At 42.8% G+C, this 22,887-nt stretch overlaps 1 protein-coding gene across 1 annotated transcript in view; it reads left to right on the top strand.

The window, feature by feature from the left end:
- Positions 1-22,032, top strand: part of KPTN (kaptin, actin binding protein) — a 36,031-nt gene extending 13,999 nt beyond the window's left edge. The window contains exons 3-12 of the mRNA XM_085896185.1: positions 3,067-3,151; positions 3,261-3,315; positions 3,581-3,656; positions 4,752-4,825; positions 7,312-7,421; positions 7,758-7,859; positions 16,786-16,867; positions 18,467-18,602; positions 21,475-21,684; positions 21,892-22,032. Coding sequence (XP_085752311.1) covers positions 3,067-3,151; positions 3,261-3,315; positions 3,581-3,656; positions 4,752-4,825; positions 7,312-7,421; positions 7,758-7,859; positions 16,786-16,867; positions 18,467-18,602; positions 21,475-21,684; positions 21,892-22,005 — 1,044 coding nt within the window. The 3' untranslated portion in view covers positions 22,006-22,032. The remainder of the gene's footprint in view (positions 1-3,066; positions 3,152-3,260; positions 3,316-3,580; positions 3,657-4,751; positions 4,826-7,311; positions 7,422-7,757; positions 7,860-16,785; positions 16,868-18,466; positions 18,603-21,474; positions 21,685-21,891) is intronic.
- The last annotated feature ends 855 nt before the right edge of the window (positions 22,033-22,887 follow it).

Raw genomic sequence — 22,887 nt, 5'->3', positions numbered from 1 at the left:
TCTCTCGCACTCTCACTCTCTCTCTCGCACTCTCTCTCTCGCACTCTCTCTCTCGCACTCTCTCTCTCTCTCAGACTCTCTCTCTCTCTCAGCACTCTCTCTCTCTCGCCTCTCTCTCTCAGACTCTCTCTCTCGCACTCTCTCTCTCTCTCGTGACTCTCTCTCTCAGACTCTCTCTCTCTCGCACTCTCTCTCTCTCTCTCTCTCTCTCGCACTCTCTCTCTCTCGCACTCTCTCTCTCTCGCACTCTCTCTCTCTCGCACTCTCTCTCTCTCAGACTCTCTCTCTCTCAGACTCTCTCTCTCTCTCGCACTCTCTCTCTCTCTCGCACTCTCTCTCTCTCGCTCTCTCTCTCTCGCACTCTCTCTCTCGCACTCTCTCTCTCTCGCACTCTTTCTCGCACTCTCTCTCGCACTGCGCACTCTCTCTCTCGCACTACGCACTCTCTCTCTCTCTCAGACTCTCTCTCTCGCATTCTCTCTCTCTCTCGTGACTCTCTCTCTCTCTCTCGCACTCTCTCTCTCTCTCGCACTCTCTCTCTCTCAGACTCTCTCTCTCTCAGACTCTCTCTCTCTCTCTCGCACTCTCTCTCTCTCTCGCACTCTCTCTCTCTCAGACTCTCTCTCTCTCTCGCAGACTCTCTCTCTCTCTCCCACTCTCTCTCTCTCACTCTCTCACTCTCTCGCACTCTCACTCTTTCTCTCTCTCGCACTCTCTCTCTCGTGACTCTCTCTCTCTCTCGCACTCTCTCTCTCTCGCACTCTCTCCGACTCTCTCTCCCCCACTCTCTCTCTCTCGCACTCTCTCTCTCTCGCACTCTCTCTCTCGCACTCTCTCTCTCTCGCACTCTCTCTCTCTCGCACTCTCTCTCTCGCACTCTCTCTCTCGCACTCTCTCTCGCACTCTCTCTCTCTCGCACTCTCTCTCGCACTCTCTCTCGCACTCTCTCTCTCTCTGTCTCTCTCTCCATATGTATATATATATATATATATATATATATATATATATATATATATATATATATATATATATATATATATATATATATATATATCTTTGCTTTTACTAATACAACTACACCAATACATATTTCTGCACCAATATAACCTCCCATTTTTAAGCTCTTTCAACCAGCGCAAGAATAGATGGCTTCCTTATTTTTATTTGCTTTTTAACATCATGGTAGTTTTACCACAGACTTCTGCTAGTATACAAATAATTATCAAAGGTAAATTAATGCAGAGTTAGTGTCGGAATTCAAACCAGAGGCCAATGCCGAATGGGCAGGAGAGGGCTATTCCAATTCGGAGAACTACAATAGCAATGTTGAGGATGATTCGTACAGGTCTGGTAGCATGGATGGGTAGTGAATAGGCCACATTTTCACGTGAACAAAATAACGTTGACTATATTTCTGCGCGCTTTCCATGAGCTCACTGTGTGGGCACCATGAGGGTGTTCCTACTTTCGCATGCAACTTTCCACAACTATACACCTCTTCCCAATCACGTGTTTTCTGTGGCTTTCTCAAGTCATTTCCATTGCACTGTAACAGAGTCAGTCGAAAATAAATGTCAGCCCGAGAACAAGCTTACACGTGTTGCATCATCTTCCAGAACTTGCTGATGCTTCCGATTGTAATCTTTATCAGAAGACTTTTGGTTGTTTTTAAGGGCCAATTTTAATCAATCGAATTTCAATTTTTCTTTATTTATTATGAATTGAGAAACTTCAATATCTGCTTAATGGATATAAATTTGACCTATAAAATTGGCATTGACATGATCGTTACCCTGCGCGTGCCAAGCAAAATGCGGGGTTAAGAAAGTGATTCACTTTGTCTGTCTGTCCATCTACAAACGTCAGTTTATGATTGAGAAACAACTTGATTTATATTGAATGTTCTATTTTGAACAAGAATTGAAACATGAACCAGGAAAATAACCTGTAGTGTTGCAGTGCTTTGACTCAGAATGTGTCCCAATCGTGCGTGTGGGGGGGAGGGAGATCACTTTTGTCGTCTTGTTTGCCTGTCTGGCAGTCAAACATGATTGAAAATCATTTCAAACAAGAAATTTAATGTTTTTAAGGATGTCATAAAGGACACAAACAACAGACACGAATAACTAATGTAACGTGTTACACAAGGTGGGGTAAAAAACGCAACATCAACGGCGGTAATACTTCCCCAAATTTTTTTTTTCTGCAACCTTTGAAATCTTCACTTTATTTCCATTGAATTATATACATGATCACTGTAGAACACAAATTACCTTTTTGGCACTGTCAAAATGCTTTCATTTAGCAGTACTTGGACAAAATATTGCAACATTTTACATCATGTCAACCAATCAAATTTGCCACTTGCAGACCCCACCCTTATCCTTTTTTTTTTTCTTCTTAAAAAGAAATGTCAAAAAAAAATTCTTCTCTTAAAAAAAGAGAAAAAAATTTTTATTCTCAAGACTGTGTGGGGTAAGGTGTTCTATGTGCTTTAGTTTTAAATGCAATTTCCATTTTATAATGTATGTGGGGGGGGGATGTGGGTTGGTAGGTCAGTTGATGTGGTGGTAAATTTATGCGGGAACAAAAGGGGAAGGTAGGAGGGTTGATGAGTAAAAGAGTTGCTGCTGGAAGGAGTAAGGAGTAAGTGGAAGGAAGTGATGTGGTTGGGTGAGCTATCGGCCATGTTGATTGGTCAAGCATTCTGCCATTTTGCTTATGTTGTGTGTTGATCAAATCAACAGGACGATTGAGGTCTGCTAACTGCCGTGGGAAGCAAGGAGAAGCTGACGTTTCTGGCATTAACACTTCATTGGAGCAAAAGAGGGGTTAACACCATAAATGTCAGATTCTCCTTGCTTCCCATGGCGGTTAGCATAACTCAATCAATGTCCTGTTGATTTCATCCATCGTTCTACCTGTTTTCCGATGCAGACTAACACTAGGCTTCACCAGTATGACCCGGTCCTCATTTCACTTTGATTCTAGATTTCAAGACGTTTGTGTTTCGCTGATCATTTGACTCTGTGGACTACGCTAAGCTTTGTTCTGCTTGTTTTGCAGGATGCACGGGATAAAGTAAGCCCGTTCCTGAACATTTACTGTGATTATGAACCGGGTTCCGAGTACAACCTCGACTCGGTTGCACGTACGTGTTGCAGTTTGATGGTTTTGTTATTTGTATTCCTCAATTAATTTACATGTATTGTATTGTATTGAGTTCTGTTTGTTGAAGCCTTTAACGTTCTGTATTGCAGAAAGCTGCCTCAACCTGGCATTGGATTTCATACCCTTACAACTATGTCATGCCGAGTAGGTATCGACACGCCTGGAATTTGAATCGCTGTTGTTATTTTTAATTGCTTTCACTTTGAACAGTTATTTTTTTTTGTTTTTAGGATTTGAGACATTTTGGATATTTTAGGAGTCTTTCGTTGGGTTGCTACGTTGCACTTCTGTATACAAGTTGCAATGGTGTGGTTACATGTGGCTGATGATGAGTCATGTTTTCAAAGTTTAATCATTTTGGCCTTCATTTCTCTTACTCCCTCTTTCCCCCCCACTTTTTCCCCCACAGTGTTTTTATCGATGGACGAAATGAGACGGTGTTCCTTCTAAGTGGCCACGACCAGGCCATACACCTTTATAAGGAGGCATGATTTGTTTGTTTGATGTGAGCGATATGTATTTGTAATGGGAACTAGAACGGGCACTCATAGAGCGCATACCTTCGCCGCCACTACTTTTTTTGTTCTTGGTATGAGTGTGGGGAACTGGTTTCATATGAATGGTCTTATGACACAAACCACATATCTATAATGTCATGACCCCCCCCCGACTTTCGGGGGCTACGGACTAAACAACAATCAACTCACGTCGTTTTGGCGAGTCTTCACTCGCAAGCTCGGTGAATACAACGTTTCAACAAGAGAAGGTAATCTCGTTTGATGCTGGTTTCATGCAAATTGAATAAGAATTGACTGAGTTATGCCGAAAACCGCATATCTTTCAAGGGCGTGACCCCCCCCTCGACATTTTACCCCAACCGGTGACGTGTTATGACGTCATTGTGTCACAAGATTAGGCATTAAATTCTGAACATTTTGGTGCTGGGTTCATGCAAAGCGGACAAGAATTGACCGCGTTATGACAAAAACCGCATATTTTTCAAGGTCGTGACCCCCCTGACCTTTGACCCCTAACCGGTAACAAGAGTATGGGCGTCATTATGTCATATTGCATATCACAAGATGAGCCGTTGAATTCTGAACATTTTGGCGTTAGTTGCATGCAAATTGAATAAAAATTGACCATGTTATCGTAAAAAGACGATTTTGACCTTTTCGTGACCTTGACCTTTGACCCGAACGATCTCAAAATCTAATCGAATGCTTCCTGGCTAATAACCAATCATCCCACCAAATTTCATGCAATTCGGTTTAATACTTTTTGAGTTATACGAATCACAAGATTACAAATAAATAAATACACGCCGACCAAAACATAACCTTTCGCAGAATACGAAAGGTAATGAGGGTCATTATCTATCGTGATAAATCTGGAAACTTTCAGATGAACTCGAAGCCTATTACAGTTACACATGGTTGTTTACGTTGGCAGCAAGTCATTTACTCTTGCCCAAGCTGTCATCGTGGTGGGGGGGGGGGGGTTGAGATGTGGGTTTTTGCCTCTTTTTTTTTTTTTTTTTGGAGGGGTGCACTTACAGTTGTAGCCTTGTGTACTTGCAGAGTGATGCCCAGCAGTGTTTTGAAGAGTTGCCTGTTGCAGATTTATTTCCCGAACTCGCTAAAATCCCTAACAAGTGAGTAACACTTATTTTATTGTTCATGATATCCTCCTTGTTGAATGTTTGTTTTTTGGTGAACCTTCCTTTCTTCATTTCCACTTGTGCTTGCATATATCACATTAAGCATTCAAATTTCGTGAGAAACATTTTGTTTCCTTTGTTTTGGACTTGTTTCAAGTTGTGCCTGGATTTATATTTAAGAATAACGAGCAGAAGCCCATGGTAAAAATACTAGGTTATAAAAAAATGAAAAAGGAAGCCTTTTATTCTTGCGTTGATTGAAAGAGCTCAAAATGGGAGGTTATATATTGTTGTGGATTTCCGCCCGCCGGCGTGCGAACGACCGCGTTTAACCAATAGCGGCCGCTTCGCCCACCGAACGTGCAATTCAGTCGCGGCTTTCCGGATCAACGCCGAAAACCAGCCACGGGTGTGGTTTAAGCACACCACAGCCTAGTCAACACTCTACCTGCGCTACAGGGTCAATTGCCGAATCGTCGATATACTTAATTAATCGTGCGGACAGACTACCGAGAGACTGTACCTCAACGGGGCCGCTTGGAAACGAGCCGCTTAAGCAGCTCGCTTCGTTTTGGGATAACCGAGCGGGGTATTTATCGCGCAGCCCCGTTGGACCCGATCACTTTATCGGCTATTTAAAAACCAACTATATTCCGAACGCAGAACGGCAGTTCATTTAGGGAAAAGGACGCAACGAACGGGTTAACATTTAAACAAGCACATTTATTGAATAAGCGGTACATATGCAGTCATGCAGTCATGTAATCAAGCAAGGCAAGACACGCATGTAGTTTGCAATCGACAAAGGCAAAAACAAAAGCACGCATGTAATTATACAACCAACAAAAGCAATGCAAAAGAGCTACTACCGTCTATCTATTATGTACACACTTAACAGTTCTACTTAAAGACATGGCGCCACAACGTTCATGCAAAGAAAAACAAGGAAAAACCCCAGGACAGACGAGGGGTAGACTGGACCTCTTGGGCTCTTTATAAACACGGAGCCGTTTAGACCGCAAAGGCTCCGAGAGACCGGGCTGGCTACCTTGTCCCTCGTGGTGACTCGCTAGGGCGACCCTCGATGTCCCTTCTCCCGCGACCCACGGTTAGGCACGGTCCGGCAGGCCGCGCGCCTTGGCTCCGCTGTGCTCCTCTCTCTCCAGCTCCTCACCGAATGCAGAGACTCCAGATGACTCAGTGACCAAAGGCTCCACACAAATGCCCACAACTCCGACACGACACTCTTCCCTCTCCTCCATACACCTCTACAACCTCCAGCAGCCCCTGACCTTGCGTTCAGCGCGCCCTTTTATCTCCAGGCGTCTCGCCCCTCCCTTCCGCCCCCCTCTTCCAGAAGAAGGGCGTTTTTCCTCCTGAATTGGGGTCTTTCTTTTGTGTTTTCCATAGCTTTCGTCTTTTCCGCACGTGTTGAGAATCCACTCGCAGGGTCCGTCGCTGGGGGGGGGGGGGCATCGTCCGTTCTCCCCCGATGAATGCCAGGCTTCTCGCAACCGTGTGCCGAGGTGGAAATGCGGTTGTGGTTGTGGTGAAGGTGGTTACGATAAAGGTGGTTGTGGAGAAGGTGGAGGTGGTTGTTGTGAAGCGGCTGATGAGAGCGATGGTGGAGGTGGTTGTTGTGAAGCGGTTGATGAGAGCGATGTTGGCAGTGGAGGTGGTTGTTGTGAAGCGGTTGATGAGAGCGATGTTGGTGGTGGAGGTGGTTATTGTGAGCGGTTGGTCCAAAATAACGATAGCAAAAGAAAAACGGCTAACTCAAAGATCACAGCCCGGCGGCACGAATAATTGCCCTTTAAACATCGGTGGGGTAATCTATCTGAACACAGACTTATCGACATAACTGATCTAAGGACTAATATGGTGCTCTGTGAATTTCCACAGCCATAACAATATTTTTAATAGCAAAAAAAAAATTTTCGGTACTGATCGAGGCAGCAGTCTGTTGCCTATACACTTCCTGGGTTAATTTTTTTTTATCTGATAGTAAAAAATGTAATTGTCCCGTAGGTTTGAATTTATTTGAAACAACTTTTACTCAATAATGTTTTTTCTCTGAAAAAAGTGTTTCTTTGTTTCAGGGTGGGACAGACAGACAGACAACATTAGCCTAATATATCTATATATATATATATATATATATATATATATATATATATATATATATATATATATATATATATATATATTAGTTGAAGTAGATAAATTGTCATAAACTAATGTTTCTTATACACCAATTGGTACACCATAACTGCCACAGCATCTCCTGGGGAATACTTGGAATCGCACTTGAGTTTTGTGAATCCGTGATAGCTTTTAGCAGAAGATCCGATGAGATCAACCCATCTTTGTTGCACTATTTGTCGCATTTGCTTGTGGACATAAAACTGCTGTGAAGCAATATACATTCTTGTCATTTTATTGTTGGTATTAATTGAATGTCACTTTTTTTGTTGTCCTAGTGTTCTTTGCCTTGATGTCATGAATTTGCCTGGGTCTGAGTGTCGGCTAACAGCTTTCAGCTGCCAAAATGGTGTTGTGTCTGTCTCGCATGTCCAAAAGAACACCAAGGGTTTGTCTTTTACCTTGCTAAAGAGCTCACCTCATGTGACATGGCATTGCTTCTCCACAATACCTCACTGATCATTATTTGCACCACCCAGTTTTGCTTTTGACTCTTACCTCCAATATTCCATCCTTCCACCACATGCCATCCCCACTTTCCTTCTGCGCCATCCCTTTGCCCACTCCTTCTGCCACATGGTGCCTCCCTCCCCATCCCCATCCCTTCCACCATCCCCATCCATCTGTTTCATCACAAGCTGTTTCCTCCTTTTGCCCTCCTTCCCTTTCACTGCATGACTTTTCCTTGGTATCCCTCCCAGTTTGTGTACTCTGTGCCATGCAGTCATTTTACAGCGGTGGAGTGTGCAGCAGGAAGGTCCAGTGCCTCGTGTACAACTTTGTTCTTTGCCAAGAAACCATGATGAAAATGCAGCGCACCCTGTTGGTGAGGAAGGGTGTCAGGATTTTTTTTTTTTGTCTACATTGTCGAGGCTCGTATGAGAGCTAACCCACGGAACGCACAACAAGGGGGGCAGGAGACATAGGGGTGGGAGAGGGAAGGACAAAACAGTGCGGAACAGACGCATTAGGAGATCTGTGGAAGGGAGAGGGATGGGGTGGGGTACACGGGGTAAGTAAGATGGACACCACACATTTTGAATTTGAATTTTAACTAATACCTTGATTTGACCAATTTATACAGCTGATCAACAATCCCAAGAGGAATAGTTGAGAAGGAGAACAAATCAAGAGCAAGGAAAGATTGGATAGTGGGATGAGAACAATGACAAGAGGGGCAGATGATGTATGCATGAAATAGACTTGAAACGTACGCATTCCTCCTGGATGGTTCGGTTAAAAAATATAAATTGAATGAATAAATCATGGTTTTCCAACTTCTTCAACTAAACTCCATTGTTGTCAAAACAACAACCTTTTTAAACCTTCAGGTGAAATTGAACTTTGTGGTATGTGACCAGTTTCTCGCAGCCACATTTGACAGTGAGGCGGAAGTAATCATGCGAGCGAGTGTTGGCGTGGTATTGATCAGTTACTTGGTTACTTAACTTGGCAATCAAATTGATACTGCACTGAGGCACAACTTTCTGTAGTGCTTTTCATTGTCAATGCCTCTTTCATTTAACCTCTTTTTCCATGACATCCCAGAACCTCCTCCTCATGTGACAGTCCTTACTTATGAAGATGACCTTTCCATAGCAGTGCAAACCCGCACCATAAATACAACCACTCACTTGATCCAACAACATACATAACACATCCAACACTTGCTCACACTTATCATCATCAATATCTCACCAACTAGATGAAGAATCGCTCTCCTAACCCCCAACTACCAGCCAAGAATCACAATGTACAACCAACAACTCCCACAAAATAAAAACCCCAAAATATTTGGTATCACACGACCCTCACATGACCTTCACTAAATACATACAACAAACTACAGGTAAAATAAACTAAAAACTCAATATACTAAAATCATTAACCAATTCCAAGTTTAGTCAACAAAAATAATCCCCAACCTCATGCACATCATGTCATGGAGTCAGTATGCTTCTTTGGTTGATTTTAATATTCCTGGCTGCAAACCTCTTGACTGGCGATCAGCAGGGCAGAGAGACGATGTGCTCGCGTGGCAGGTGACACTTGTTGCTGGCAGGTCGTGCAACAAGCACTGTGATGGGACTCGATTTGTGCCCTGCTGCCTCGTCAAGTTCGGGCGTTCGATTCATATATATATATATATATATATATATATATATATATATATATATATATATATATATATATATATATATATATATATATATATATGTATATATATATATATATGTATATATATATATATATGTATATATATATATATATATATATATATATATATATATATATATATATATATATATATATATATATATATATATATATATTATTTATTTATTTATTTATGGTTTTGGAAAACTTACTCCAGGGAGAGATCATACATGGACACGTAGGTAACCTGATGATGAGTTATTTAATTAGTCTTTGTATAGATAGTCCTTGGTCCCTTGTCAAAGGGCTGTTTGGGGGTTATGCATTGGCTCGGCTGTATTTTTCCAGTGTAATGTCTTCCCCCTCCCCTTCTGTTACTTTCAATCTTTCCTCTTTTACACCATCATTCTGCTCAATCTCTCTGGTACTTTCAATCTTTCTTCCTTGACACCATCAGCCCATTTCAATGGTCCACCAATAATCTCCCTTCCATCAAACATCCTTTCAACAATCCCTCCTTCACCCCATCAGACTTGCCTTCAATCCCGTGGCCGTTCGGTTATCCCTCGGTCTGGCAGAACCCCTTTCCGTTTTCCCTCCATCCGCGCATTGCTCAATTGGGAACGATCGACCCGTCTGTGGCCGTTAACCCATCGGGTGCTCTCACATGCATGTTCATGTCGCTTGTTGCTCATCATGGCTTGCGAGGTGTGGCACTTCTTGTGGGCATGGTACAGTGCGGAAGAGTACGAGTGGGTGTTTCGCGTGTGCGGGGAGGGGCCGGGGGCTCTCGTCACAGCTTTGGCCACGTAGAGGGCGGGGCGGGGACTTCATTGAAAGTCCCCCCAGAATGGTGTGGCAATTTCCACAAGTGACGTCGTGCATCCGCCCCCAGTGGCTGCGGACCAATGGGAGGGGGAGAAGGCTTGTGGGAGGAGAGAAGAGAGCTGATGTGAAGAAGAAACAGAAGGCAGAAACAAACAGGATCGGCTCATGCAAACGGACGAAAAGTGCTCCTGAGCAGACAACTCAGAAAGCAGAAACCAGACGCAGAAGGCTGAAGAAGCAGAAGCGAGCAGGACAAGCTCGCATGAGCAGAATATTAAAAAGACTGAGAAGGCTCGTGATTGAAGGAACAAAAGCGTGTGAGGGTAAAGGAAGGAAGGTTTCACGAGCAGTTGGTGTCAAACTTCTGTGGAAAAAGAACACTCCTACCATGAGCGTCATCCTGCTCTCTTAATCCTGTCAGCCACGAAGGACGAGGAGGGTGAACGGCGCACCTCATTGAGTGGAATCTGAGAATGAGGGAGAATCTGAGGCAGAGTGGGTGAGTCGCCTATTTACATCGCACATCTGGGACGCTGGAGAGGACTCACCTAGTGGGTCTGGGGACCTCAAGGACGCAGCTGCGTGTCCCCATCGCATCACATCGTCACTGCCCATCTTCCCCATCCATTTTTGTCTGCGTTATCCTGTATATTTGTGTGAGGTGAGGGAGAGAAGGAAGGACTGCTTTCGTTATCTCCATATGTTACTTTTATTTTATTTTCAAGTCCTTGTTTTATTCTTCACCCCTGAGTGAATGATGGCCATGTCTTTTGTTTAAGGCCCTGTCACTCCTTGATGATTTAGCCAGCGTATGCCGACGTATGAAAAATTTGTCTAAAACTCTGGCACACATCGAATACGTATGGGTAAGTTTTGTATACGTTAAGAGCACGCTGGCATACGTCGTAGTACGCCAAGCTGTTAGACAAATTTTCCATGCTTGAAATTTTTCGACGTATGCCAGCGTATGACTCGCACGTTCCGCATAACGCTGGCCATAAGTTGTAGGCACGTTACGCGATCGTTGACGCACGTCGACACACGTTACTTGTAAGTTACTCATAAGTTGAAACACGTCGAGGTAATGGTTAGCGTCAGTGTTCCAGACTCCCTGTTTTTATTTTTATTTTATTTTTTTTCTTCGGTATGACACTTCGATTTCTAGTGCGGTTATAATATAATATAAATAATAGGCTGCCGCTCAACAATTTAAATCATAACCGCACTAGAAATCGAAGTGTCAACATCACCGTCATACCGAAGAAAAAAAAAACAAAAAAAAAAACTAGCGATTCTGGAACACTGACGCTAACCATTACCTTGACGTGTTTCGACTTATGAGTAACTTACAAGTAACGTGTCTCAACGATCGCGTAACGTGCCTACAACCTATGGCCAGCGAATGCGGAACGTGTGTCATACGTCGAAAAATTTTCAACATGCTGAAAATTTGTCGATGTACTCGGCATACTACGACATTTGCCAGCGTGCTTCAGCATGCTATTAACGTATACAAAACTTACCCATAACGTATTTGACGTGTGCCAGCGTATTCGGCAAATTTTTCATATGTCAGCATACGCTGGCTAAAACGTCAAGGTGTGACAGCGGCTTGACACTTCTATATCTAGTGCGGTTATGATTTGAATCGTCGAGCCGCAGCCTATTAATAGCCTACGCCACGTGATCGTCGGCGATATGCTGCCGCGCGCTATGCATAAGTTAGACTATCGTTGGGCATAGGTTGTGAACGCCGACAACACGCTCAGCATTCGTTGATATAAGTTATCTATATGTTATCGAAACGTTCTGTGCACATAACTAATATGTTATGCATACGTCCAACTCATTATGAATACGTCCAAAACTGGAAAAACACATCAATAGTTCAGCGTACGCCAGCGTTTTACATACATTTTGATACCTTGCCATACACTGGCTAAACATCAAGGTGTGACAGGGCCCTCAAGTAAGATTGAAGAAGAATATGTGTTGTGGTTAAATCTGCTCCTGTGTGCGTTTTTGCTTTCTTGCGTATAAATACCTGCTTTTAAATGATTGGTTGCTTGCTTGTGTGTTTGTAATAAATAATTGTTTGTTGTCATTTCCAATCTGTCTCGGTTGTCTTTTCCTTTATTGGTCCGACAATTTATGGGCACAAGTATAGTTGGACATGTATGTTGAGAGACGTGAGCCGGCCGTCTATAGGTAAGGTATCACGAGAAGTAGTGTAACCCTGCCCGTATTGGCTGCGCCAATCTGTGTTCGTGGTTGCCTAGAAACCTGCCGGTGCGCGGAGTTATCTGTGCCCGGTGGCCTCAGGGCTGGGGCATTCGTGATGGACCCAAGTGCTTCTCCTCGTGGCAAGCATCGAACCCTGGATCCACGACAATATCACGTGTAATAATTGACAATTCTCTTTCGTGAGGGATTGATTTCTCTTTATGCTTTGCTGGAAAATAAATGCACTCTTCTGTTTTCTTGTACATTTCGAGATTAATTAAATAATGCTTTAAAATAAAACGAGAGAGTGCATTGAATACATTACCCCACGCATTCTTGAGAAACAAAGACATGGGTGGGGTCGATGCGCGGAAAATTGAATCGGTCATGATGACGTAAAAAGCCGAATTGTGTTCTACTGTGTTCAAGTATATAATTCAATTTAAATTAAACAGTGATTTTGTTTTTTTTAATTCGTATAAAATAATTGTGGAAATTTTACCGCCATTGATGGTCTTATACATCGCCTTATGCAATGTCCAATTGCTGCTAAACTGGAGGTTGTTGGAAGTGACGAGAAGGTGATTTGTGTTCTCTTATGTTCAAGTGTATAATTCAATTTAATGCCCGGTCACACCTTGACGTTTTAGCCAGCGATGGCAACGTATTAAAATGTATGTAAAACGCTGGCTGACGTTGAACTTTTGATGTTTTTTTTTAAGATTCGGACGTATTCATAACGAGTTGGTCGTATGCATAACATATTAGTAATGGACACAGAACGTTTCGTTGTGTTATAGATAACTTATACCAACGAATGCTGAACCTGTTGTTGGCCTACACAACCTATGCCCAACGATAGTCTAACTTCGGCATAGCACGTTGCACGCATCGCCGACGATGTCGTGACGTAGCCTATTAAAAGGCTGACGCACAACGATTCGAATCATAACTGCCGTAGAAATGGAAGTGACAACATCGCGGTCACACCTTGTCGATCTTGCCAGCGTATGCCGACCTAAGAAAAATGTGTCTAAAACGTTGGGGGCACGTCAAATACGGTATGAGTAAGTTTGGTATACGTGAGTAGAACGCTAAAGTACGCTATCATACATCGTAGTAAGTAGAGTACGTCAAGAAATTTTAAACATGTTCAAAATTTTACGACGTACTCGGCGTATGACACACGTTCCGCATGCGATGGGGATAAGTTTTACACATGATATGTGGACGCTTACACACGTCCACAAAGGCTACTTATAAGCTACTCATAAGTCGAAACACGTCGCGGTAATGTCTTTTTTACGCGAAACTTATTTCTAACTTATGTTTGACGTGCTTTGAACCAATTCTTTACGTAGTCCCAACACACATCGACGTATGTAGACGTATTCCAATAACGTCTTCCGGTCGACAAAAAAAAAAAATGAATGTGTTTCTAGCTTACAACTGCCATATAAAGACGTGTTCCCAGCGGTTTTGGGAATTGGTATATAAAAATGCTGCTCATAAAAGGGGAACCCAACAGTGTTTTCGAGTCCTTTTTAAGTCGATGTCCATGTCATCAGTATCAGTATTAGTAGTAGTAGTAGTAGTAGTAGTAGTAGTAGTAGTAGTAGTAGTAGTAGTAGTTTGTTCATGTTGGCAGTAGTAGGTGAGTGTGAGGGGGAGGGTGTGGGTTATGATGGATCCTCCTTGTGTCCACAGGTAGGTTCATAGGCTGCCACTCAACGATTTAAATGGCTGCATCTCCACTATTGAAAGTAGACGCTTGCGCTCAACAATTGGATTTTTTTACACTCAACGACTTTTAAACGGTACCACTCAGCTAGTTTCATTGTTTACAATGAACGATTTAAATTGCTGTCACTCGCCTTTGTTTTTTGACGCTGGCGCTCGGAAATTTTAATCGTTTCTATTGAACGTGTTAAATCGCTCAAACCCCACTATTGAAAGTAGACGCTTGCGCTCAACAATTGGATTTTTTTTACACTCAACGACTTTTAAACGGCACCACTCTGCTATTTTCATTGTTTACAATGAACGATTTTAATTGCTGTCACTCGCCTTTGTTTTTTGACGCTGGGGTTTGGAAATTTGAAGCGTTTCTTCTGAACGTGTTAAAACGCTCAAACTCGACTATTTTAAATAGACGCTGCCGATGGACAATTGGAATCATAGCCAAGCTAGACATCGAAATGTGAACATCCTCGTCATGCCGAAGAAAAGTTTGAAGAATGCTGCAAATAAGTGTCCTGGCCGTGGCCGTGGACGCTGACGCAAGGACGATCCATTATACCGACGTCTTTCAGCCTATGAGTAACTTAAAAGTAACGTCTGTCGATGTGTGGCAGCGATCGCATAACGTGCCAACAACACGTTAATCATTGGTTAGAAATAAGTTTCGGGTACGCTAAACATTACCTCGGCGTGTCTCAACTTATGATTAACTTACAAGTAGCATGTGTTGACGTCTGTCAACGATTGCAGACCGTGCATACAACTTGTGGCCAGCGTAGCGGAACGTGTGAGTCATACGCCGGCATACGTCGTGAAATTTCAAGCATGAAAAAATTTGAGGACAACCGAAAAGTACAACGTTTAAAGCCAGCGTACAACGACGTATGGCAGTGTTTTTCAGCGTGCTCTCAATGTTATCAAAACTTACCCATAACGTATTCAACGTGTGCCAGCGTTTTAGAAAAAAAAATTCAAAAATTGGCATACGTTGGCTAAAACGTCAAGGTGTGACCGAGCCTTTAAATTCAATGAAGATTTTAAAGGTCGAATAAAAAAAAAATTAATTCTGGAAGTTTACCACCAATGATGCATCATCTTTTACACCACCTCATTTAGCACGTTACATTAGTTATCCATGCCTGTTATATGTGTCCTTTATGATGTCCTTAAAAACAGTAAGTTGCCTGTTTGGAATGATTTTTAATTTTGTTTAAAAAAAGAATTGCACCTGTGTCTGAAGGAAGCGGTTCAGTTTGTCATTTTTAATATGAAATAGGCAAAGCCTAAAAATGAATTAAACCCATTATAGTCCATGGGCCCAGGCCAGAAATTCCACTTGTCGGTACCATCTAAGGAAACCAATCCTAGTTATGATTTTTGAATTGGTGTATATATATATAGATCATATTTTGATGTGATAACCATTGCAGACTGGCAGCTTATTGGTAGTTATCATCTCTGGAATGTACCCACCCTCCGCCTAATGAAAGTGAAAAGGCAAACAAATCCGGATATCCTGAGCTGTTATTGAATGATATTACCTTCATGGGATGTGTCAATAGTCCATTGTGTGATTTTCCCCCAAAACGTCAATATCTCAGAATGGTAAAATGGTGAAGATGCAAAATACATACACTAAGCTGCTCTTCTGGAACGGTTATCACATATTGAAATAATCATATAGTCCCTACCAATAACTTAGTAGCCCTAAAGTTTGGTTTCCCAGATGGTACCGATATATGCCTGGGCCCATGGACTATTAGAATTACCCTTTAGACACCTCTAGAATTCCACTTGACACACACACACACACACACACACACACCTCTTTCGCCACTCACTCCCTCCTCCCCCCTTGTTGTCATTTTCACACTCGACTCATCTCCCCCATCTCACTCACGTCTCCCTCACCCAACTCACTTCTCTCTCACCAAAGTAAAGAATTTTTTTTTTCAAAGTGAACACTAAATATTTTTCATGAACAATTCTCGCCACCATTCAGTTTGACCCTCGCCTCCCTCACGCAATCCTCCTCACCTCCCTCGCGCAATCTACCTCGCCTCCCTCGCGCAATCTACCTCGCCTCCCTCGTGCAATCTTCCTCGCCTCCCTCGCGCAATCTTCCTCGCCTCCCTAGCGCAATCTTCCTCACCTCCCTCGCGCAATCTTCCTCGCCTCCCTCGCGCAATCTTCCTCGCCTCCCTCGCCTCCCTCGCGCAATCTTCCTCGCCTCCCTCGCGCAATCTTCCTCGCCTCCCTCGCGCAATCTTCCTCGCCTCCCTCGCGCAATCTTCCTCGCCTCCCTCGCGCAATCTTCCTCGCCTCCATCGCGCAATCCTCCTCGCTTCCCTCACGCATTCCTCTTTGTTCAGAATCTCGAACAAGCTTCATCCCATTCCCCCACCGTGCAGCCAACCGATAAAGGTAAACCGAGCCAAGTTATCATTAGATTGAAATTAAGTTGTTCCTCTTTCATAAACTGACGTTTGTAGACAGACAGATAGACAAAGTGAACCAATTGCTCCACCCCACTTTTTGCTTCGTGTGCATGGATTAATAATTTAATATAAGGTAAAGCAGGGTGGTGCCCAAGTAAACCAGTCACTCTGAGGACTAATTATCCTTCGGATTTGTGTTCCTCGACAAGGTGAATCTTAGTTGCGATCAAAGCAAAAACACAAAACCGACTGACTGACTATGTATATATTTTTGGGGGTCATGTGGCCTTAACCTTAGTATGTTTAGACCTTGTTATCAGCTGACTGTCAAAATTAATTGGTGCTTGTATCATGACTGCAAATTAGGTCACGAGGAACCTGGAATCTTGGAGAGACGTTGCTATTCCCTGGTTGTTGCAAGTGCTTTGGAAGTCTCAGTTGTTTACAGGTAAGGAAAAAATATTCGTCAATTTTCTTGTAACATTTTTCACAGTTAAGATTGTTTTTTTTCCACCTCCTTATTGTGGTTAGTAACATGGATAGTAGGAGACTAGAGACAAATCAGTGAGGTCAATGGGACTAATTCTTGGAACACAGCATCATATATGACATTCAAGATGGATTCTGATGAGACTCCAAGACAAAGGATTTTTTTTTAATACCCACAATGTCTCCCTTTCGATGGGTGGATGTTTGAGTGGTGTTACTATCACAAAGCTTCACACGGCGCACTCGGCGCATTAAATTGTGGCAATTTGAGTGTAAAATCGTGTGCTTTTAAACGGTTTGCAATGTCAAGTCAGCCAAAGCTGCTGCTCGTCCATCAGGGTACAATGCGCTCCATGTGCAATGCGAATGTAATGCACAGGTGGTCGATTATCGACAATGAAAGACGGGATGCATTGTCGACGGACACTTCATTTAGCTGCACATGCTTTCTGTATAATCCTTTGGCTGCAAATTTTATTTTGCCAATTCCCAGTGCTTTGTCATGGTTTAAAGTTTCGTATCCCAGTTTGACTTGGTACATATTACTTTATAGCTATTTTGTAATACAGAAAAGGCATAGAAAGAACCAGACTTGGTGGTGTAATAGTCAGAGCATCTGCTCTGAGTCTGGGGGATAACGGGGGGCGTGGGGGCGGGTCATCTGTTCTATTCCGACTCCGGCCGAGTCATACCTAAGTCTTTACAAATAGTGGGAGCTGCTTCATTGCTTGACGCTCAGCATTTAAGGGATAGATATCAGACAAACCCTATGGATTGGTATCCCTGAAGAAGAGGAAATTCCTCAATTTCCCAACTGATTACGGAGAGAGTTGCTATGTCATTAAGTGATGTCACTTCTCCCCCAAGCTCAGTGGCCGTGTTCGTTGCGCAGTTGAGTCCGGTGTTGTCTCATGCATTCGTATGCACGTATGTCTGTTAGATCCCGAAGAGTGAAATAAAATCCCCCCCCCCATACTTCTTCTAATTTGTGGATTTCCACTCTTTTGCTGCAAGGTCGATCATTATTTTAATTAGAATTTTTATCCTTCTTTACCGACATCGTGACAATACCAACTGATGCTGTTTGAGTTTTCATTAACATGAATGATCAACAAAATTCTTCCTGATGAAAATATTTAATTACGTAACAATCTTCACCGACTCTGAATGTACAACCTCATCCTTTACGTTCCTGTTTCCTCAGTCATGTGAAAGTGTCCCCCCCCCCCAAGCCCCATTTTTCTATTGTTTCATTAGTCCTTTGTACATTATTCATAATGGTAGGAATGTGATTATGATGTGTTGTGTTTTGCATACCTGTTTGTGCCACTAATGAAACATGATTTGATGCTATATTAGATCGCTCATGTTGATGTCAGATTTTCGAATGCAGTGATGGGAACACTAGACCTTACAAAGTTCGGTTTGAAGAATGCGTGTTTTATGGTATCAGAGGCTGTTCGGAATAGGATCACGTGTGTGCCTCATGAGCTATTGAAGATTGAATTTTGTTCTGCGGCAGGGTTTTGACCCTGGACATTTCACTCATCACCCGTAGGGATGTGTTGTGCCAAGGTCTTGATCAGCAAGAACTGCTGCCAGGCAGTGACTGCTTTGACAGTGTGGTTTGTGCACTGGTAGTTGACACTGACTACAACGGGGTTGGTGAGATCTTACTGGGCACGTATGGTCAGGTAAGAGAGTTGCCGATGCAAGAACCTTGATATTGCGTTAGGTAATGTATAGTATGTATGTATGCAGAGGATTTAGATTATCTGGGCATTGACTCGGTCCTGAAAAAGTAATGCTTAATATTGAATAGTTTTTATTACCGATTATTTTTTTTTTCCCCAAATACCAATTTTAATTTATATTTTAAAAATAATTTCCACCAAAATATAGTTAGTGTTAATTTGAACATTTCATTAAAAAATTTTTTTACAAATTCTATACACTTATAATGCCCCCAGTGCTTTAAAGAACGTTGTCATTACATCAGATTGGATGGTGGACAGGATGGCCGAGAGGTTATATACATACTTGCCTCTAAGCCATCTTGCCTGTGTTTGAATCCCGACCCAGCTATACACTCTCATCCCAGCTTTTCACAGGCAGGATGATTAATCAATGTGTGTGCCGTCGCCCTCGGATGGACGATAAACTGGCGTCCAGTTCGCTGGCATTAGTTGGTGGATGTTGAGATCCCATGGTGTCCTTCACGAATAGTCAGCAAGCAATCACCGGCACCCTGAAAATATTACCGATTCCTGCCCTAACAAGCAGAGGGCATTGCAATCAGCTGCACAGCCGCACCCCCAGCCAATGATGCTACTCTGCAGCCTTGTACTGCATACGAACGAACAAACGATCAGACTGGATAACTTGTAGCAACTGGGATAAATTCCAAATGGATGAGAATTCTTCCATCGCTCTCTCTCTCTCTCTCTCTCTCTCTCTCTCTCTCTCTCTCTCTCTCTCTCTCTCTGCTACTCTGCCTGAAAGCAGGTTAAGTACTTCCAAAGCAGTCTCATGGCAGTGATTGTACTGGATTATTTGCTTTTGTCTCCCTGGTCAGGGCCATTATTTGTAAAAAAAAAAAAAAAATTCCAGTTTAACTTGGTCTTTGCGAAATAAACCATGAGATATTTAGCATTCACAAACTGACATCAGCAGACGGGACACCCGGCTTGATGTCCATCCGAGGGACGGCCCACTTTGTGATGTAATTGCCGGTCTGCGAAGCTGAGAGTGCTTCAATCGGATTGATTCTAAGTCGCTACAAGGATGCTTCAAATTTCACCAGGATGTTGGTTTATGTATGTTTGTACCTCGATCATACTTTCTCGATTATGCAGTGACGTCTGCAGACAGACAGACAGACAGACAGACAGACAGACAGAATGAACCAATTACTTAACCATTCTTTGCACTTCGTGCACACAGCGTAATAATAATTGCATTGCTTTTCTTGGTGCTCTCCAACTTTGAATGTGCACTTGTCCTGCCAGAGTGTGAACTTTTGTATGCTCAAAACCATGCTTAATGTTTGGATTTGTCGTTTACTCACTGCAGGATGTCGTTCTTAAAGCCTTATTCATCAAACAAAATATTTTGATCTGGTCTGGTGCTCTTTCAATCTGGATGATCTTGGCAGGTTATCCTTGCTGTGTTATGCAGCCAAATGGGGCTGTAAGTTTCAACAAGCTTGGTATTTTCATTCACCAGGAATTTTTATAATTAATCACTTCCATCCTGTTCGTCATCCAACTTGATGCCATCCATCTCGATCTTCAGCATGTGCATTAGTATGAGATTATTAGAGCAACAAATTCCTGATCATGCGTATTGGTTAACGATGCTCGAAAAGGACCAAATTCTCTCGCATATTATTAATGTACATGTATTGCCCTGCCTTCTATGAGCAAATGTTTGGATCTAGTTTGAAGCCAGTCTTGTTATCCCCAAGATTTTTGAAAATGAACGGGGGGATATTGTGATCCTGTCTGTCTGTCTGTCCGTCATGCTATCTCCTAAACGGTTTTGCAGAAATCCACCAAACTTGGTAGTTATGATCACCACATGGTAAGAATGTGTGAGAGCAGTACAGTTTTTGCCGCCACCCCCTGGGGCAAGGTCAAAATCCAAAAAATTCAATTACGGGCACATTTTGAAACTTTTTTTTATTGATGAAACTTTGCATATGCATGAAATATGTAACAATTTTTGGGGTTTGACTTCCGGTTCATGCCTCAGGAGGTGGGGACTTCGGGTCACGGATCAAAACAGGGGAGAAATATTTTAACTCAAAATTTGAGACCGTGTCGTTCCTGGTGGAACTTTTTGCCGTCTTTCAACTTTGCTTGACACGAGAAGCATGGGGATTTGCGATGGTGTGCCATCAACCTCACTCTAGTTTAACATGCACATGCTTTGATTCACAAGCACAAGTGCAATTTAATCTTTATGCAGAGTTCATGTGACCATGGAGCCGGTCCAATCAGCTACTCCAGTAAGAGATTCAATGGGATTTTTGTTTTTAACTTAATTGTCTGGAGAAGAGACCACTGACCGAATCAACATCTCTTAAGAATAGCTTGTTCCCTGATGCATTGCTCCTTGCCAATTCAAAGACACTAGGAACAAAGAATCCACAACCAATTCTCGGAGGCATCCACGATACCTCAAAGCTGTACTTCCATCTTTTAAAACTGACGGTCAGATTTGATCTAATTAGAAAGTAAAATTTGATGAAGAATCAAAGTTGGCTCCAGAGGAAGAGAAATCACAGAATCCAAACGCCATTTAGTAATTCACTCTTTCACCCTGTTTGTTCACATCACTTGCAGCCATCTTGATTTTCAGCATGTGCATCAATGCGGTGAACATGTGATTATGAATATTGTTTGCTAACACTATAATGTCCTACCCTCAATTTGTATGCTACGTATATTGCTGTGCTTTTCATAAACCCGTAAACAAAGGTGCAGGTGCAGTTTCAACCGCCCTTTGTAAATGGCCAGTCTGATTGCAGGGAAAATGCAAGGCTGTTATTGTTTTCCTCGGCAGGAGCTACTTTGTTATAAGTGGCATGGAGATACTGCGGGGCAGACAGTGGCAAACAAGGATCATGGTGAAGAGGCGGTGATTGCTGGTTGGAAGCTGGCCTGGAGTTGGACTTTCCACAGCCCCTTGCTGGCCTTGGCATCGGCAGATGTGACAGGAGATGGTCTGGATGAGCTCATCGTTGTAACCACCAGAGGGCTTCATGTCCTACAAGTAGGACGAGTGGTTGTTATGAGATGGTGGTGGTGGTATGGATTGATTAGAGACCATTGTGATGGTGTTGAGAAGGGATTTGTTTTCATGAGTTGAGCAAAACCGATGCTGAATTTCAGAAACAAAGCCTTTCCAGCGGTACATTTGGTAGTTGGTCACAACGACAGACCTCTGCTGAGACCTGACATTTTATTTTTGTCTCCACAGCAAGACCTACACCGAGCAGCTAAGTTGGTGCTGGCTCGTTTGCATCCCAGCAACACATCCAGCCCCCAACTTTCACCAGAAACTGTTGAGATTGCAGAGGAGATGAAAGAGTGATTATACATGTGTTCGGACTCATGTGTACCTGTGTTTGACTGTAGTGTGGCACTTGTTGCGAGAACAGTGTCCCCTGCAGTGATCCTCTTCGAAAATGCCTCTATTTATTTATTACTTGTATGACAGGACCAACACGCAGGAAATGCTTGGTCCAAGTCTCATGTTTTATCGGTAACCTCTTCATCTCATTGGATGCCCATGGTACACTTCACGTCGTCTGGCCTTTGCACCTCGTTTTGCCAGTTGACTCAACAATCGAGGGCTTTACAAGCTTGGATGTTGAATCCAAGATATTTTCAAGCCAATTCAGTCATTCTCATGCGTGAACTGCTGTTTTTCCAGAATGTCCACACAAGGTGTATTAATTTAATAAATTATTTCAAAATAACTTTACTATCTATCATTCCTTTGAACCTTTTATGTATATTATTCTCTGTATGTGTGTAGTTGTTCTTGTATCCTTGGGAGCATCAAAGTGCCGACAACCGTGGTGAATGTTTACACGGCTGACAATTGCCCCCGGAAACGTCGCTACTCGAATGCAGAGTGCCTCTGAAGCAGCACTCAACAAGGGCAGAAGCATAGAATTTGATCAGGGTACGATGGCCAATTTATTTATTTATTTTGAACGGTACCATGGAATCTCTAATGTCCACGAGCAAATTCGAACGACACCAACACATGGGACAACCGTTTTTAAATCTCCTCCGAAGGGCAGTGTACTCATTGATGCAACACCTGGCCTTCAAATCACCCAGATGCCTGTTTACAGTGGGGCCGAGAATTGAACCTACAGGGTGAGTCGAATCATAAGTCCCAGGAAACGGTTTTATCTGCTTGTACAAGATTTGTTTTTACCATCTATTTATACTGTTTTTTTTT

This window comes from Eptatretus burgeri, chromosome 9 (genome assembly GCF_056783735.1).
Source record: "Eptatretus burgeri isolate ZD-2024b chromosome 9, Ebu_testis_v1, whole genome shotgun sequence".
Lineage (NCBI taxonomy): Eukaryota > Metazoa > Chordata > Myxini > Myxiniformes > Myxinidae > Eptatretus > Eptatretus burgeri.
The sequence above is the reverse complement of the archived record's forward strand: the minus strand, read 5'-3'. Positions and strand labels throughout refer to the sequence as shown.